This window comes from Lolium rigidum, chromosome 1, assembly GCF_022539505.1.
Source record: "Lolium rigidum isolate FL_2022 chromosome 1, APGP_CSIRO_Lrig_0.1, whole genome shotgun sequence".
Taxonomy (NCBI): domain Eukaryota; kingdom Viridiplantae; phylum Streptophyta; class Magnoliopsida; order Poales; family Poaceae; genus Lolium; species Lolium rigidum.
Window position 1 is genome coordinate 202,546,879 of NC_061508.1, and position 18,008 is coordinate 202,564,886.

The 18,008-nt window shown below is 47.0% G+C and overlaps 1 protein-coding gene across 1 annotated transcript; it reads right to left on the minus strand.

The window, feature by feature from the left end:
* Positions 1-14,423: 14,423 nt before the first annotated feature.
* On the minus strand, positions 14,424-17,460 carry LOC124688182. The gene is made up of 6 exons (XM_047221901.1): positions 17,304-17,460; positions 17,064-17,196; positions 16,879-16,982; positions 16,041-16,212; positions 15,808-15,948; positions 14,424-15,731 (listed from the first exon to the last, which is right to left on the minus strand). The coding sequence occupies exons 1-6, from the start codon at positions 17,366-17,368 to the stop codon at positions 14,706-14,708; spliced, it is 1,641 nt and encodes a 546-aa protein (XP_047077857.1). The 5' UTR covers positions 17,369-17,460; the 3' UTR covers positions 14,424-14,705.
* Positions 17,461-18,008: the final 548 nt, after the last annotated feature.

An 18,008-nucleotide genomic window follows, 5' to 3' on the forward strand; every position in this document is an offset into this window, starting at 1 on the left:
GAGGACAGACTGATCAGCGACAAACGGTACATCTTTCAGAACCAGTTTGTCCTCCTCCAACCCTCACTTTCAGTGCCTGGCAAGCACCACAAAACTGACCACAACAGAACTATCTTATCTATTCAGATGCTACCCTGCGTTGGTGAAGCTGTTTCTCTTGAGCTCTAGTCAAATTTATAGCCATCTTCGGTAGAAGATAGGTCTTTAAGATTCAGGATGGCAGCAGCATATATTTCTGTTACACCTGCATGCGCATCCTGCATGAATTCTGTTCAAAAGGCTGCAAGACTTTGTACCCTGTACTATGAATCACTGTAACTGCCACATGCATCTGATCAGGCTTCAGTTCACTCTGATATGCCAACTTTAATCCCTAGCCAAGGGAATAAGAGCTTTAGTCTTTGGTACAGTATGTTGCTCTTTCCCCGCGCGTCCCCTTGGATCAGATTTTTGGTTTGATTTTCCTAGGTATATCGCGGTAAAATAAAGAGCCCAGATCCGCATGTAGAGTGGCAGCTAGGTTTATACAACCAGGAAGAAGAGATGCCAAGAACGATGTATGTGTCTTGGCTTTATAGCCTTATTACAAGCAGGTGAAGAGTAAAGCTAACCAGTAAAGTAAAGAGAGTAACAAACGTCCTGCGGAAGAAGAACATTGGCGTGCACTAGCGCCGGAGCCGTCTGATGGGAGATCGATGTCGCCAAGAACGAGTGGATGGCACGAAGCCAAGTTTCTGGTTGTAGCCATACGATGAGAGATGGACGACGAAGCTTGATCAAGAGGAGTGAACTGGTATGCAGCGTAAGTAACAGAGGAATTGTCTATTTCTTCAGAAATTCAGAGTTCAGTGTTTGGTTCAATAGAGCTGAGGAGCACCTGCAATTTTTTCAAATAATACTAGGCACAATAAAACACCACCAAAATGAAACGAGAAGTGAACTGATATGCAGCGTAAGTAACAGAGGAATTGTCTATTTCTTCAGAAATTCAGAGTTCAGTGTTTGGTTCAATAGAGCTGAGGAGCACCTGCATTTTTTTCAAATAATACTAGGCACAATAAAACACCACCAAAATGAAACGAGAAGTGAACTGGTATGCAGTGTAAGTAACATAACAGAGGAAGTGTCTATTTCTTCAGACATTGAGAGTTCAGTGTTTGGTCCAATACAGCTGAGCAGCACCTACAATTTCTTCAAATAATACTAGGCACAATAAAACACCACCAAAATGAAACGATAGCTCTTTCACAGTAGTGTCTTGTGCTCAGCAATCAGCACAATAACCTGCTTTCTAGCTGAATGGCGTACATGTTCACGAAGAATTATTCTAATCATAAAGCAAATCATCCATGCAAGGGGTATAGATGAAGGACTCGAGTGTAGGAGTCATGAGAGGAAAATGGCCTAAGCCTGATGGGTAAAGATACCCCAAGTATTCCAACTTGGAGCTACCCAGGTAGTAAGCATATCCCCTGAAACGGTTGCCTAAGAATATAATTTCCTTCCAAGGATGGTAGCCCAAGAAGTCGACGCCGGAGTAGGAAAACGTGGAACCTCTGTTGTTGTTGTTGTTGTCCGTGTCTCCTTCCGCATCAGCCATACTATCGTCGTCGGAGTCCCACTCGTGGTTTTGTTCGTCCTCTACGGGGTCCAAAATCCAGGACCTATCAACCTCTGCTTTTCTTTGGTGGCGCAGAAAAGAGGGCTTAAGATCATGCTGATACTTGAGCTCCCATTCTGGCATTTGACACGATCGCTCAGATACTTGGCGCAATATCCACACCCGGAGGTGGTAGTCGTGGATACTAGTGTAATAGACACCATGCTTTGATTTCCCCAAATGCTTGCTTGGTTTCTCGTGCTCGTCGTCGGTACGTGATCCCGCAGAAATATCTAATCTTGGAGTCTTGATCACTTCATATTTCTCCTCCAGCAATGAGAACCTATGCCAAAAAATGTTTATCGTCAAAAAAGAAAACAAAACAACAGCACAAAGGAGAGCTAAGACAAGAATTAACAAGCATATGCTATATTTTTCCCTACCTCATGACGAACCCACCGCGACAATGGACATAAAACGCTCCCCGCCAGCACACGGCGTGGCAGCGAAGCATGTCGTGGTTAGACGATGGTGCCGGCGGATCGGACCAGACGTTCAACACGGTAAGTGCTGCTGAACTATCGCCTTGTCGGATATAAACCGTGTTTCCTCCCACTGGCCGGTTCTTGACGAGTAGACTTGCACCCCATACGAGAGCGGGGGCCACTCCATTGAGCCTACCCTGTTGACGTCACGCTCGTAAGCTTCTCTTACAGGCGGCGGCAGGTTGTCGTAGCTGTAACGGATCAGGATGGCCGACCGTCCATTGCGACGTTCGGGATATGGCTTTGGCTTTTCGGGCACCTCAGGGAAGTAGAGCACGTCGTAGTGCAGCGAAACGGTCGGGTCGAACATAAGGTACAGCCGGTGGCGGTAGAAGCGCTGATGATCGGTAGGCGTCGGCGGCGGCGGCCGTGCTGCGCACCGCCGTGTCGCCGGATTGCACAGGAATAGGTTGGTCCCGTTTTGGTAGATGAGGAGCCCGTTGCGGTGGTCCAGGACTCGCGAGGTGTGGCACATCCGCCGGCGGGGCAGGAAGGAGAGGGCGTGGTCGACCCGCGACGGCGAGCCGCCACGGGAGAAGAAGCTGTGCGTCTCCTTCCCGATGTGGTTGACGAAGATGCCGCGCAGGGACCGCGGCACGAGGTGCGCGACGGCGTGCAGCAGCCGGCGGGTGTCGACGACGGCGCGCCAGTCCTTGCAGACGCTCCGGCACACGGCGAGGCTCCGTGGCGGGAGGCGGCGCGCGACGTGCGCGAGCATCTCCTCGGGAAGATCATCCATGCCGGTCGACATGCGTCGTACGTCTCGATCCTGTTTGGCCACCACCGGGTACTGTGGCGTGCGCGCGATAGTACTCGCGTGCCCATCATATAAGGACGCGAACAATTGAACGGCAAGCAAAGCCCAACGGCGTGTCCATCTCAAGCATATCGATTGGGCTCCTTTCCGTTGTCATCACTGATAGGGATTCCTCCCTCGCTTGCTCTGTCTCTCGATCTTGAAAACGATTGCAAGGAAGGAAAAAAAAAATGCCACGTGGACAGAAAAACCGGTCCTCGGCCGGTTCGTGACCAAATCGCTCACCAAATGAGAGTCTAGTGACTGGTTTTCACATTCTGAGACTTGGGTGACCAATGTGCTCATCTCGAAAAAGTTTGGTGGCCACCGGTGCGTTTCCCTCTATGAAAAATGTCTTGTAGCCTAAACCGGTTCATATCCGTTTTCACCCCTGGCTTTCTATCGACAAGCTCTTCGAAACTAGCTTCTTTTGGTTGACCTGTCAAGTTTAAGAGATAAACATAGATAAAAACGTTCTAGTCAAAATAACGTTACGGAGGAGGCCACCTCGTACGCATCTAACGCGCTCTGATAAGGGGCACCAAAACCAACTCGATGGTTTGGTCCCCTGTCGCCTGCGCCATATAAAGGGGGGGGGGAGCCTGGCTGCGATCTGATTCACGAAGTTGACGATCAGCTCTCTGCTCTCCCCACAACTCCTTAAGCTCTACTGATCTAGGGAAGCACAGAAGCGACAGGAAGACCAGCCTACACCCCGGCGGTGCCAGGGCAGTGCCGCTGGAGACCGGAGGGATCAGGAGGATCTCCAGATCATCTACCTCGCCCACAGCCTCTCTGCTTCACGCCTGCAACGAGCAGGCGACGATGGCAACTCCGGCAATGCGTAATGCCTCTCTAAATCTCTCTGTTTCATGTGCAATAGGTGTTCTACATGATGCTTTTCACGATCTGATGGTTCACACTATGTTTTAGACCTAACAATGATATCAGAGACCTAATTATGCTAGCAGTAGAACCCTGGTTATGTTTATGATCATGTTTTATAGGCTGTTTTCGTTGATGTTAGGCTCTCAGATTAGTCATGCAAGCAATCTGATTATCCTCGAAATCATGTCTTAAGCCTCAGTTTAGTCCCAAATTACGGATGAACCCTAATTTATGTTCCCCAATTTCTGAAAAAGAAATTGCAAGATTCGGAGTCTCACCTTACGCCGTCGGGTCGCTGCCTATCCCTCTGGGGGCCGTCGGAGCAGCCGCGCTCCGGCAAGGGCAGAGATCCCTATGTCGTCATCAGCTTTCAAGCAGCCGACATCGCCAGGAGACGCGTGACTGCATCAATTTCTTCCGGCCAAACGCCACTCCACTTCATCAAAAATATCAGGTGCTATATTTCCAATTAAGTACTATTTACAAAATTTATTTTGCCAAATATTTTTTAGCTCATACTATTATTTGCGTGCAGTTTTTTGCACCGCAATATAACTGCAGATCGGAACAAAGTTTCGAGTACTTTGCTTGGACGACCGCTCCCGTTGTCGCGCACTTGCCGCTCGGGGGCTTGCGTGTCCCAGACCCGACATTATGGACTCAATATATTCGGATGCTCACCCGCCGCAGATCGGTCATATTAGTTGTGTCCTCTTCATCGGCCACGTCAGTTAGGTGCCGCGTGGCGTCCACGCATGGACTATCTTTGGTGGCGCAACTATTTCGACTGGGCCCGCCGCATGGACTATCTTTGGTGGCTCAACTATTTCAGCTACACCCACCACATGGACTATCTTTGGCCGTGCAACTATTTCGACTGCGCCCGCCGCATGGACTTTCTTTGGTGACGCGACTATTTCGACTGCGCCCGCCGCATGGACTTTCTTTGGTGACGCAACTATTTCGACTGCACCAGCCGCATGGACTATCTTTGGTGGCGCAACTATTTCAACTGCGCCCGTCGGAAGGATTATCTTTGGCCGCGCTACTATTTCGACTGCGCCCGCTACATCAGCTATTTCTGATTGATTACTTCGATTGCGTTTACCATGCGACCTGCCTCCACATTGGCTTCGATGCAGTCGAACTCAGTGTTCCTCTTCCTTTCGCCACACCCGATGTTTAGGGAGGCACAATTACCTCCAGTACTCTTGATTACTCGATAGACTTATCTTCTTCGGCTCTGGATATATCTTCTCCCGATGAAATCCTAGGTCAATGGTTTCATCATCTATGATTACTCGGTGGATTTATTTTCCCCGAATCAGTGGATTTATTTTCTTCATCATCTATGGTTATCAATGGATATCATCTTATATAAATGATCCGATGAACTCCCGGGTCAAAGGCTTCTTCATCTATGATTACTCGATGGATTTATCTTCTTCGGATCTGAATATATCTTCTCCCGATGCACTCTCGGATCGGTGGATTCATCATCTAGAATATTCAATGGATATCATATTATATAATATTGACCCGATGTGCTCCCGTCGGGAGCGCTGGAATTACTCGGGGGCTCCTGGAATATCTTCGAACTATTGCGTTTACTCCCATCGGGAGTACTGGAATTCAAGAAAATATGAAGACCCCTTACACTACTTTTACTACTCCTGACGGGAGCGCTGGTTTGTTGAAACTCAAGAAGACATGAAGATCGCCAACTATTTTTACTACTCCCGACGGGAGCGCTGGTTCGCTGGAATTCAAGCAAATTTGAAGATTCTTTCTACCTGAAGTTATCATCTAAAAAGCGTCTGAAAATACGAGCGCTGCAATAGATGGTAATTAACGGGAATTATATCATACAAATATCCTTTTGCTAAAGCCTCAAGATTATGAGAGTGCTGTGAATGGCAAGGATACACATACTTACAAACAAGGCCCATGCCGGTACTTTAAACTACAGAAGTGCTAAAGAGCGACGGAGTCAACGGCAGGCACAGTTCATTCAATTCGTTCGGAGGCTGCCGCCCAGACATACATCATCGGTTGAAACGAAGTTGCACATTACTACGGGTTCAGCGAACCTGTAACAAGAGTTGATCACTCAAAGATTTGCCTCTGATGAACTTACAGACAATGGCATCAATGATGCTCAAGGTGCATTAAGAATTGCCCCTTGAAACAAAACAACAATGTGTCAACGGCACCTGAAGAAAATTATAACATCGGGTTGCTTGACTTGAGTCTACACACGATTGCAAGCATCCGTGCCTAGACTCGGGGGCTACTCCCATCGGGAGCGCTAAACGCGCACCCGATAAAATTATCGACTCCTCCGGAATATCATCTGAATCATCGACTCCTATCAGGACATCTTCCAAATTATCCCGACTCCTCCAGAATATCATCTGAATCATCGACTCCTATCGGGACATCTTCCAAATTATCGACTCCTCCAGAATATCATCTGAATCATCGAGTCCTATCGGGACATCTTCCAAATTATCGACTCCTCCGGAATATCATCTGAATCATCGACTCCTCTATGACATCATCCAAATCGTCGGCTCCTCTATCTATGATATCATCAAAATCATCGCAATCATCGAAAGCATCTAAATATTCTTGGAACTCGACGAAATCTACGGTATTCGTCTCAGCATTTTTTAACACCCTATACATGATTATTTCATATTCATCTACAGGCTCGGGGGCTCCTCCCATCGGGAGCGCTGTTAGCGCACCCAATAAAAAAATGGCAGCTTCGTCGACAAAGAAGAATAAACCAGAAGACGTCGGCATCAACATCAAGATCTTCGACTAGTACAACTTGAGTCTATGCGCGGCTGCAAGCACCCGTCCATAGACTCGGGGGCTACTCCTATCGGGAGCGCTTCGCGCACCCGACAAAAATCAACTTCGGCTCGACATCAAGCACAAGATTCAACATCCAACAGATGATCAAGACATTCGGACGAAGACAATTCTAGTCCCTGCCCGAAGCTTCACTTCGGCCAGACACTCGGGGGCTACTGATGTGGGCATAACCTTTCGGGTACTCGACATTGCCATACCCGGTGCAAACTATGAAGCCAGACCAGCACAAGGACTCAACAAACTGGACCCACAAGGAAAATCAACTTGGACTACAAGGAAAGAAAACTCCAATACGAATCCTACTAGGACTCTTGTAAACCCTAGCTTGGCTGATATATAAAGCCAGGCAGGGGCACCCCTTAGGGACACATATTCAGAAACACAAATCGTAGAGGCGACACGCCTAAGACGTCGCATCCTACAGATTAGAACTAGACTAGATACAACAACTCCGCCTATGGCGGCCCCCTGTACATGTATTTTCATATACTGGATTGCTAGCAGGACGTAGCGATCCTCCACCGCGGGGACGTGAACCTGGGTACGTCGTGTACCGCCTTGCTTCCGGAACCTCCATCGTCGCCTTTCTCTAAAACCCTAAGCCCCTCATGGTGGGCATTGCCGAGGAACCGCCTCATCACCCGGGCCTCTTCACAATATTCCTTGAAGAGATCCCGGAACACCAACCAAGCCCCTCCAAGAGTAAAAAGCTCACGGTCTCTCACTCGAACTAATCGTGGTGGAGAGCTCAACACTATGCAATGGTGCAAAGCAAGAACACCAAAGGTGTTCAAATCCTTCACACTCAAATCCCACCCAAGCAACACATGTTAGGATGAGATGAGAGAGGAAGAACAATGGAGGAAATCAACAAATGACTCCAAGATCTAGATCCCAAGAGTTCCCCTCACTTAAAGGAGGAATGGATTGGATGAGATTGTATATCTAGATCTCCTCTTTCAAATCCCCCAAGAATATGCAAGAATCATAGAAGGGAATGGAGAGGAAGCAAGCTCAAGAAGGTCAACAATGGTGGTCAAAAACGTGCCTAAAAACCTAAGAACAATGGGGAAGAAGCCCCTTTTATAGCCCCTCCAAAATATGACCGTTTAGAGGCAGAATCGAGCCACCCGGTAGCAGCACTCGGTGGTACCGAGCTAGCTACCGACCTACCCGGTAACAGCACTCGGTGGACCGGGCTGTGTACCGAAACTGCAATAATTTTTACATCCGGACTCCGATTTCGATGATCTTGGGCTCGTTGGAATCACGACAACGAGCCCTACAACATTATGAATAGAAACATCATAGTCCAACTATTGAGTAAGAAACATAATATAAAAGGTTTTGACCTATCTATAAAAGAGACACCGGTAAAACCTCCAACAATGAAAAACGCAATAGAAGATGCATACGAATTCCGTTTTCGATGAACTTGGGCTTGTTGTAAAGCTAGAAACAAGATCAAGAACCTCACATAGAGAAACACCAAGAAGCAACAAGATTTATGGAATGCAAAACATGCAAAGGGTTGAGCTCCCTAAGACGATGTGATCAAGTTACCCAACCGAAAGCCCTTCTTGATAGTGCGGCTATGTATCCTATAACCCGGTCTCCCAACAACCACCTTGATACCGGTAAAAGGAAAACCTAGCAAGGCAATACCTTTGCCTTGCGCATCCCGCTTGATCTTGATGATAACTCTTCAAGCTCCACTCAAGCCGGAATGCATCACTTGATCATTGTTGCTTCGTGAAGACTCACAAATGCTCCCCCATACACCATGATGGGAAAGCTTCATTGATGCACATCTTCACATGTCCATTATCACGAAATGGACGGCAATCTTCAAGCATATGATCCTCTTGAGATGCTCAACTTGAACTTTCCCAACTCAACCTTGATGACAATCACCACTTGACGTCATCCTCTCATGGGCTATATGAGATATCACTTTTGATGCATGCCCATGAAAAGATACCTAACCCACATAGACAACACAAGGGAACATATATGATGGGTTAGTTCATAAAGCATAATTGACACGGCTTACCATACCACATGACTTCTCGTGGCACATTCTTCATGCTTCATGTGTTGACCAAACTTGAATCTATTCTTCACTCTTTGTATTGGTCAACCTTGTATCTTCTCATGCTCTATCATACTATCTTGAGGTGTATATAGAATTATTCATTTGTTTGCATGCTCTAAATCTTAGTAAACCATAGATCAACTTATGAGACTATCATGACACCGACTTAGAGCCATAACTTGAATTCTTCACTTGGAATCAAACACTCAAGATTTAGACTCAATAAAAACATTAGTCCATAGGGGTTGTCACTAATTACCAAAACCACACATAGGGGCAATATACCCTTACATGCAAGTTTTCCAGTAAGCCTATGGATGGAGGCATTGAATACGGCTGCACATATTTTAAATCTTGCTCCCACTAAGTCAGCACCGAACACACCTCATGAGATGTGTACGGGAAAGAAACCGAGCTTGAACTATTTACGTGTGTGGGGCTGTCCTGCTGAAGCTAGAATTTTCAATCCACAACTTAAGAAGTTAGATCCGAAAATGGTTAGTTGTTTCTTCGTCGGATACCCGCACAGGGGAAAGGGATACCGTTTCTATTGCCCCGTCATACCACTAAGTACGTGGAGACCCGGCAAGCGGTATTTTTTGAGGATAATGAAGTTACTGAAATAAGGAAGATCGATCTTGAGGAAAAGCGGGTGTGTGCTCCATCCCCGATTATCCAAGAGGTCGTTCTACCGATGCAGAGGAGAATCACTTCTCATGTTGAGACTAAACCTCACAGTTCTGGTCCTCAACCTGATGGTGATCCTGAAACTAATGATAACGGAAATCCAGAAGGTGAAGAAAATCACCAGTCGAATAATGAAGAAGATCCTCATAATAATGATGCCCCTCCACCACCATCGCCTGTGAGAAGATCAAATCGAGAAAGAAGAAAAGCCATCTCAGATGATTATATCACCCACATGAGTGAGGATGTAGATGATATAGGAAAGGTGGAGGATCCAACCTCATACAAGGAGGCCATTAAGAGTCAAAAAAGAAAACAAAACAACAGCACAAAGGAGCAAGACAAGAATTAACAAGCATATGCTATATTTTTCCCTACCTCATGACGAACCCACCGCGACAATGGACATAAAACGCTCCCCGCCAGCACACGGCGTGGCAGCGAAGCATGTCGTGGTTAGACGATGGTGCCGGCGGATCGGACCAGACGTTCAACACGGTAAGTGCTGCTGAAGTATCGCCTTGTCGGATAAACCGTGTTTCCTCCCACTGGCCGGTTCTTGACGAGTAGACTTGCACCCCATACGAGAGCGGCGGCCATTCCATTGAGCCCACCCTTTTGACGTCACGCTCGTAAGCTTCTCTTACAGGCGGCGGCAGGTTGTCGTAGCTGTAACGGATCAGGATGGCCGACCGTCCATTGCGACGTTCGGGATATGGCTTTGGCTTTTCGGGCACCTCAGGGAAGTAGAGCACGTCGTAGTGCAGCGAAACGGTCGGGTCGAACATAAGGTACAGTCGGTGGCGGTAGAAGCGCTGATGATCGGTAGGCGTCGGCGGCGGCGGCGGCAGTGCTGCGCACCGCCGTGTCGCCGGATTGCACAGGAATAGGTTGGTCCCGTTTTGGTAGATGAGGAGCCCGTTGCGGTGGTCCAGGACTCGCGAGGTGTGGCACATCCGCCGGCGGGGCAGGAAGGAGAGGGCGTGGTCGACCGACGAGGCGCCGGTGCCGCCGCCGCGGGAGAAGAAGCTGTGCGTCTCCTTCCCGATGTGGTTGACGAAGATGCCGCGCAGGGACCGCGGCACGAGGTGCGCGACGGCGTGCAGCAGCCGGCGGGTGTCGACGACGGCGCGCCAGTACTTGCAGACGCTCCGGCACACGGCGAGGCTCCGTGGCGGGAGGCGGCGGACGACGTGCGCGAGCATCTCCTCGGGAAGATCATCCATGCCGGTCGACATGCGTCGTACGTCTCGATCCTGTTTGGCCACCACCGGGTTCGGTGGCGTGCGCGCCATAGTACTCGCGTGCCCATCATTATAAGGACGCGAACACTTGAACGGCAAGCAAAGCCCAACGGCGTGTCGATCTCAAGCCGATCGATTGGCCTCCTTTCCGTTGTCATCACTGATAGGGATTCCTCCCTCGCTTGCTCTGTCTCTCGATCTTGGAAACGATTGCAAGGAAGGAAAAAAAATGCCACGTGGACAGAAAAAACGGACCTCGGCCGGTTCGTGACCAAATCGCTCACCAAATGAGAGTCTAGTGACTGGTTTTCACATTCTGAGACTTGGGTGACCAATGTGCTCATCTCGAAAAAGTTTGGTGGCCACCGGTGCGTTTCCCTCTATGAAAAATGTCTTGTAGCCTAAACTGGTTCACATCCGTTTTCACCCCTAGCTTTCTATCGACAAGCTCTTCAAAACTAGATTCCACTATAGGTATGTGCAAAGGACGTCAGGTTGTGTCCTCGGTGAGGCAGCGTAGCCACGCTGTCTCGGCAAGTTCTTGATCACCCGGCAGCCGAGCACGCCAAAAAACGAGCCTCTTCACGGCAGGGACGGAGCTCCTTCATAGGCGCTGGGGTCAGCTGACCTCAATGAAAACTACAAATCCTTCACTAATTAGCACTAGCTAATCATTATTTATAGAATATCACCTCAGTTAAATAGAGTGACTATGTGCTTGACCCCAGTGGCATATTTTTCTGGCTTCGTCCCTGCTTCACGGCACATGTAGAGGGTGAAGGTCATCGCAGAGTCGGGCACCGTGGCAGGCGCCCCGTACTCATGAAGAAGCCGGATATCGGCGTCGTCAAGGAACTGGAAGCCAACCGCGTCCCAAGAACCGTAGTCAAACGAACTGACACTCGAGGAAGATATGTGCATACTGCTTAGTCGTTTCCAAGGGAGCTTGACGTATGGAGCAGATTGCTTCAGCCTTCTGCGGCAGACAGGATGTTCTCCCGCAGCAGCGCCGACCGGAACTGGATACGGGCCTTGAACAAGAACCAAGCGAGAACTTCACCTTCGCCGGTGCAAAGTTTCCAAGGGAGATGTGGTTGGCTGTTTCCAAGGGAGCTTGACGTATGGGGCAAACTGCTTCAGCGGCAGACCTGATGTTCTTCCGCAGCAGCGCCGTCCGGAACTGGATACGGGCCTATTGAACAGCAACCAACCAAAGAACTTCACCTTCGACAGTGGAAAGTATCCTGACGAGGTTGACAACTTATTTTGTAAGAATTGTGACATGTTAATTTTGGCACAAATATGGTAGGAACTTCTACAAGTACCGTCACGTCACTTTGAGTACGGAAAATAATTGTCCAAACATACAAATATGAAGTCTAACTTAAAAGATCTCAACAAAATAAACAACCAGTTTATTGATGATGGATCTTAAATCTGATTCACGTTTTTGAATTAGGAAAAAGGCTGGTTGACGCCATCATTTTGCGCATACATGCCAAATAATTACTTCCTCCATCCCTGAAAACAAGACTTATAGTTTGTTTCAAAGTCATAAAATTGAAGTCTGACCAGATTTTTAGAAAAGACTAGCAACCACTCCAATACTATATGAAAATATAGATCTAACTATGTAGATTTGGTATTGCAGATGTTAATGATACTTTCTAATCAACTTAGTACAAAACCAGCCTATCACATGTTTCATTCTGTTAGTAGTCATTCTTTTCGGTTCTTGAATCAGAGAGGGCGGCAGTGAAGAATGAGAATGGTGAACAGGAAGAAACATCAAGTGAAAATGCAGTAGCCAGCAAGGGGAAATAGGAAGGGTGAACAAGAAGCATCAAGTGATTGGTCTTGAAATGTGTGGTCTGAGATCAGTAGCTCTGGCGAAGTGCCCGATAATATATACTACATCCAAATTTAAATAAAGTTAAGATATGTTTCACGGGACGGATGAAGTAGTTCATTTCTGGGGTAGAATCTTTTTAGATCAATCTGACATATCCAGATCACAGAGACCACACTGACATGTCAGCCAACACCACCAGCTTGTCTATTCTCTCTGTGATGATAATGTTGTATCACTAGTCACGGCCAAAACCAGTAGCCATGTTCCTATTTTATTTATTCTCCATTGCAAGTTTTTGGCGATTTTCAAGTTAGTTAATTCCGATTGAGTGGCTATAGATCAGATTCTCATCAAGCAATTGTAGCTTTAGGCAAAAACAGCTAATAATAACTTTACCATAATCTTGATCTTATTTTACCGACTACCAATACAATGAATATGGTGAGACAATGAATATTATAACCAGAAGAACATCATGCAAGTTCTAATGAACAGTGATTCAACAATGTTGTCTGGTCTTTTCTAGCCCTGGATATTATCTTAAGTTTTGTTTTATTCACTACTGCCAACTGAATTGATTCCCCTTTCCCACTCCTGAACTAATCCACCTTGAGGATTGAGAACATGGTGCATGCTATAAGCTTTGACAAGACTGCATCAGTTGGAAGCGAGGGATCACAAGAGACTGGCATGTTGCCTCTGCTTCACTAACAGTTGGTTAGCAACTCAGGATCAAGCAATTCGTCCAAGGTAAGATATTGGAGGAAAACAAACTAGGCCATAAGACAGTTTACTGAGTCAATTTCTCAAAACCACACCTTCTTTGTCAAAACTATCGAGAACCCCACTTGAGGAATGTATTTACAAAACCACACTTTTGCAGACAGAACATTTCACAAGAGCACACGCCTTGTAATTTAACCTACAGAGTGTGGTTTAGAGAAATATTCTGTCATATAAAGTGTGGTTTTGTGAGATGCTCCCCTAGAAGTATGTTTTCTTGATTCTTTTTGACAAAATAAGTCTGGTTCTTGAGAAAGCTACTCAAGTTTAATTATATCTGCCTCAGTTTGATCTCCTCCAATTCTCACATTGGACGACTGCACTTGTTTCTGTGGTACCTAGCTCTGCATGGTTCCCAGATGGACCAGTCAAGGTGAGATATTAGAAGAAACTGAACCATCGTTCTGTCTTTCCGATGGATGATTCAGTTCCCTCTAATCCTATCTTTGAGCGGCGCATGTCTATTCCTAGCTAACCCGGTCTAATGGTTCTCTCTAGGCTGCAGACGCCAGGCAATCGACCGAAAGTGAGATATTGGAGGAAGACAAGCTGGATCTGCGACAAACGATTGTTCACCTTTCAAGACCGGTTTGTTTTCCTCCAATTCTCATTTTCAGTGCCTGGCAAGCACCACGAAACTGGCTACAATAGAACTTGTCCATTCTGGATCTGTGAAGCTGCTGCCCTGCAGCTCTAGTAAAATTTATAGCCATCTTGGTAGGAGGATAGTTCCTTCAGATTTCGAACAGCAGCAGCATATATTTCTGTTACGCCTGCATGTCCATCGTGCTTTGTCCTGAACCCCGCTTAAAAGGCTGCAGGACTTTGTGCCATGTACTACGTACCACTGTAACTACCACATGCAGCCGATCAGGCTTCAGTTCACTCTCCATATATGCTTTTCCCTCTCTTAGACTAATGGACGTCAACGGTCAATAGGTAGCTTTCTCTCGTTTTTCAGCATTGCAAAAAAGAAAGTTGAAATAATGACCTACGTACATCACTCCCACCATGTTCAATCATGACATTAACTTAAAAGATAAAAAAAAAGATCTTAAAACACATTCACTTGTGTTCAGATTTTATTTCCTGTAGAGGTCTGAGATCTCCGAAATTCCATACAACAACCAAGCATTTACAATTTACAGACAGTGAACAAGAAATGGCATTAACCTAGTAAAACTGCTGGTGCCTCCTTTTTCCGCATCAACTCAGCATACACAGAAATTTCCGAGAAAATAGCCAAACACTAAGGGTCCAAACAAGGCTTCACAGACATCACACCCAAGACATCAAACTATGCGGGAGAGCTAATATGCAGACAACTAGCACTCAAGGCTTCGATGAGAAAAGGTTGGGGTAGGAGAATGGATCGTCCTCCAACGATGGCGATCTCTGAGGCACATGAGAAGGTGCATAACCCTGCATGTCATTGGAAAAGGAGTCCTGATGATCAAATGCTGGTTTCTGTGTCACCTCAGTTTGATGATGACTTTCCTTGTCGCTACCATCGTTGTAGTTCTCATAAGCCCTACTGTTCTTCTTTAGATCGGCAATACGCAGTTGCGCAAGGTTTGCTGCAGCACGGGCTGCCGATGCAGCTCGCTCTGCTGAATCAGCAGCAGTTTGGGCAGCTGAAAGCACGTCATCCAAATCAATATTTTGCCTGCTCTCTTTGGGAGATGCCGAGTGCACCTGCTCTGAATGCTTCGAGAACATGTTAAAATCGTTAAGTGTTTGGGGAGGGGTCACCACTTCATCAATTGTCCTTGTGTAGAATTCTGGCTCTGTTGGCTTCAATGCAGGTGTTGGAGAATTTAAGGGAATCGAGTCATTGCTCTCCATTGAAGAAGCAGAAGCAAATGGTGGGGGAGAGGCAAAAGGAACAAATTGCTTCTTTTCATTTGGGAGAGCTGGCATACTTGGCTGAGCAAATGGTGCTGAAACAGGGGGCTGTGAACTTTTCAGGTTATTATAGAAGGTAGCATCAGCTGTTGGATTCTCTTCCAAGTCGGACGGGTTTGAGAATTCATGAGCAGACGGGGTTGAGAATTCATGAGCAGACGGGTTTGAGAATTCATGAGCAGACGGGTTTGAGAATTCATGAGCAGACGGGTTTGAGAATTCATGAGGAGCCGACTGGGAGCTTTGCACATGTGGACCAATATCTGGGGTTGATGGAGTATCAGAAACCGGGCGAATTACTGCTTTTGGAACTTCAGGCAAATCCAGCTCATCAAAACCGCCATCAGACTCATCGTCTTCATTAGATTGGACCGCAGCACTTGTAGCTACTGTCTCCTCATGTTTCTCCTTTGGAAGAGGAAGCGTTGAGCCACTGAAGTAGGTAGGTCCATTCTAATGGAAGGAAACATTTACGAGGTGAGATTAAAAATAATGAACTAACCTTATTTTCTGTTAAGCAAACACTTACCAACAGATCTTCATGGGGTTTAAGATATTCTGTCTCTGTTTCTGAAGGATCCCAATCGATCTCGTGCTCCTCAGCAATCTCCTTCAGGAGTTTCATCTTCACTTCAACCGGAGGAGGACGGATAGAAAGCAGTTCAATTATCTGCAGAGGCATTGATTCAGATCGTTTCAGCATCCTTCTAATCGTTAGGTATAGCATAACTAAAATACTTTTGATGGAAGTTGGCACATGACCTGCCGGTTGACCCCACAATCAGGCATAAGCTCTGCAGCTGCAGCAACAAATTCTTTCCCATACTTTGTGGCAAACATCATCTGGACTTGGATCAGTTCAGGCAAATCTGAACATCTTGGAGCAGCAAAACAGATGCTGGATATCGCCTCCTTGAGATCTATAGGGCACTCCCTGAAGCAGGCAGAGAAATTTAAAAGGTCAGCACCAATAATTTAGCTGCAAAAGCCAACAGAAATTGTGTAACCATTAACCACCACGTTTGAGAAGATACACTTCAACAAAGAATTGACTAAGGATTTAGAAGGATAATTTAGTGCCACTCTTTGGGGAAGGTCAAAAGGAGGCAACAATCTGATGCTTAGGGGCATACGTATGCATCCTTTCAAATTACATGTAGAAAAGTTGTTCTATATTACAGAATAAAGAACTGATATACTATATTTGAGAGGCTAAGTAACATGTTTGGAAATAGATGAACACTTACACACATGAAAGAAAGCAATGTTTTAAGTTGAATACAGATGTCTTTCATGACATGGCAGTCCAACTGCAAATGCAACTGAGCACTAACAACAGATTGCGGCTACTATCGGACTAAAGAGATGAACTTAACCTATCAAGTGCCACAGGGCATTAGCCATAAATTAGTACTGTACTAATCAGCTCAAGCCAGCCAGGACAGCAGCTCCACTGCACCAGCACACTTCACTGGATTTTGACATGCCTAGTCGAGGTTGTATGTAACAAAAACGATTGCATAAACCAAAGAACACTAAGCATTAGCCTACACATGGTTACTGAACAAGAGAGACTGGGAGAGCAGGACAGGTTACAAACTTTTGCGCCTCGATGATGGGCAGGCGGACGGAGACGAGCTCGCAGAAGAGCTCAAGGATCTCCTGCGCCGCCATCATGTTCTCCTCCCGGATGATGTGCTCCACCTGCGACCGCATTAACGCAATTAAACCATCGCTCATGGAATCCAAGACCCCGGTACAACCCTAAACTAGAGTCCCCTTTACCCTGATTCTGGCGGTGGCCTCCTGGCCGGCCTCGAGGAGCTTGGCGATGTCCCGGCGCATCTGGCGCAGCTGCAGCTCCCTCCGGTTCCGCAGCAGCTTTATCCGCGGGATGGACAGCTTGAGCAGCGTCTTGCTGGCGCGTCAAGAAACGAACCGAATCAGAAGAAAGTCGCGGAATTTAGACCAATTGAGAAACCAAGAACTCGTGTCACCGGCCAAGATTCCGAGGGAAGACCGTACCACTTGGCGCCGCGGAAGGCGCCGCCGCCCCCGCCCTTGCCGAAGAAGGCGTCCAGCATCGACATGGCGCCGCCGGGGTCCCGATCGATCGGTAAGGTGGAGTGGGGTTGCTTGATCGAGTGGAGGACGCGCGTGGGGTTTGTCGATCTGAGTAGCGACGGCAAGATGGGAGGAAGAGGAAGAGGAGTCGATGGCGACGGCCGTGTTATCTGGGCGTAGGCCGTAGGCCGACCACCTGCTCCACTAAGGATCTGGACCGTCCGTACGGACACGTGGATGGGGATAGATGGGGCCGGGAGACGCGGCGGTGGCTTTGCTGCCTGGGACTCTGTCTCGAGCTTTGCTTCGCTACAAAGAAAACTAAAGATTCCTTGCCTTCTCGTGTGTATTTACTTGTATACTCTAGTTTATTAGTTTAGGGTTTATTACCTAAACGCAGATTTCGTGCTCCCGAGCCAGTGCTCCTGGTTAGTTCAAAAAATTCAAAACTATATCTATGAGTCTTAAAAGAACTGAAAAAATATATTCGGATGTAGTTCATGAATTATCCCACAAACGTATAAATAAAAACAGTACGTACAGTAAAAGTTTTTCTTACCAATTCCACTTACCAATAGCGCTTCACTCCCCGGCAACGGCGCCAGAAAATAGTCTTGATGACCCACAAGTATAGGGGTTGTATCGTAGTGCTTTCGATAAATAAGA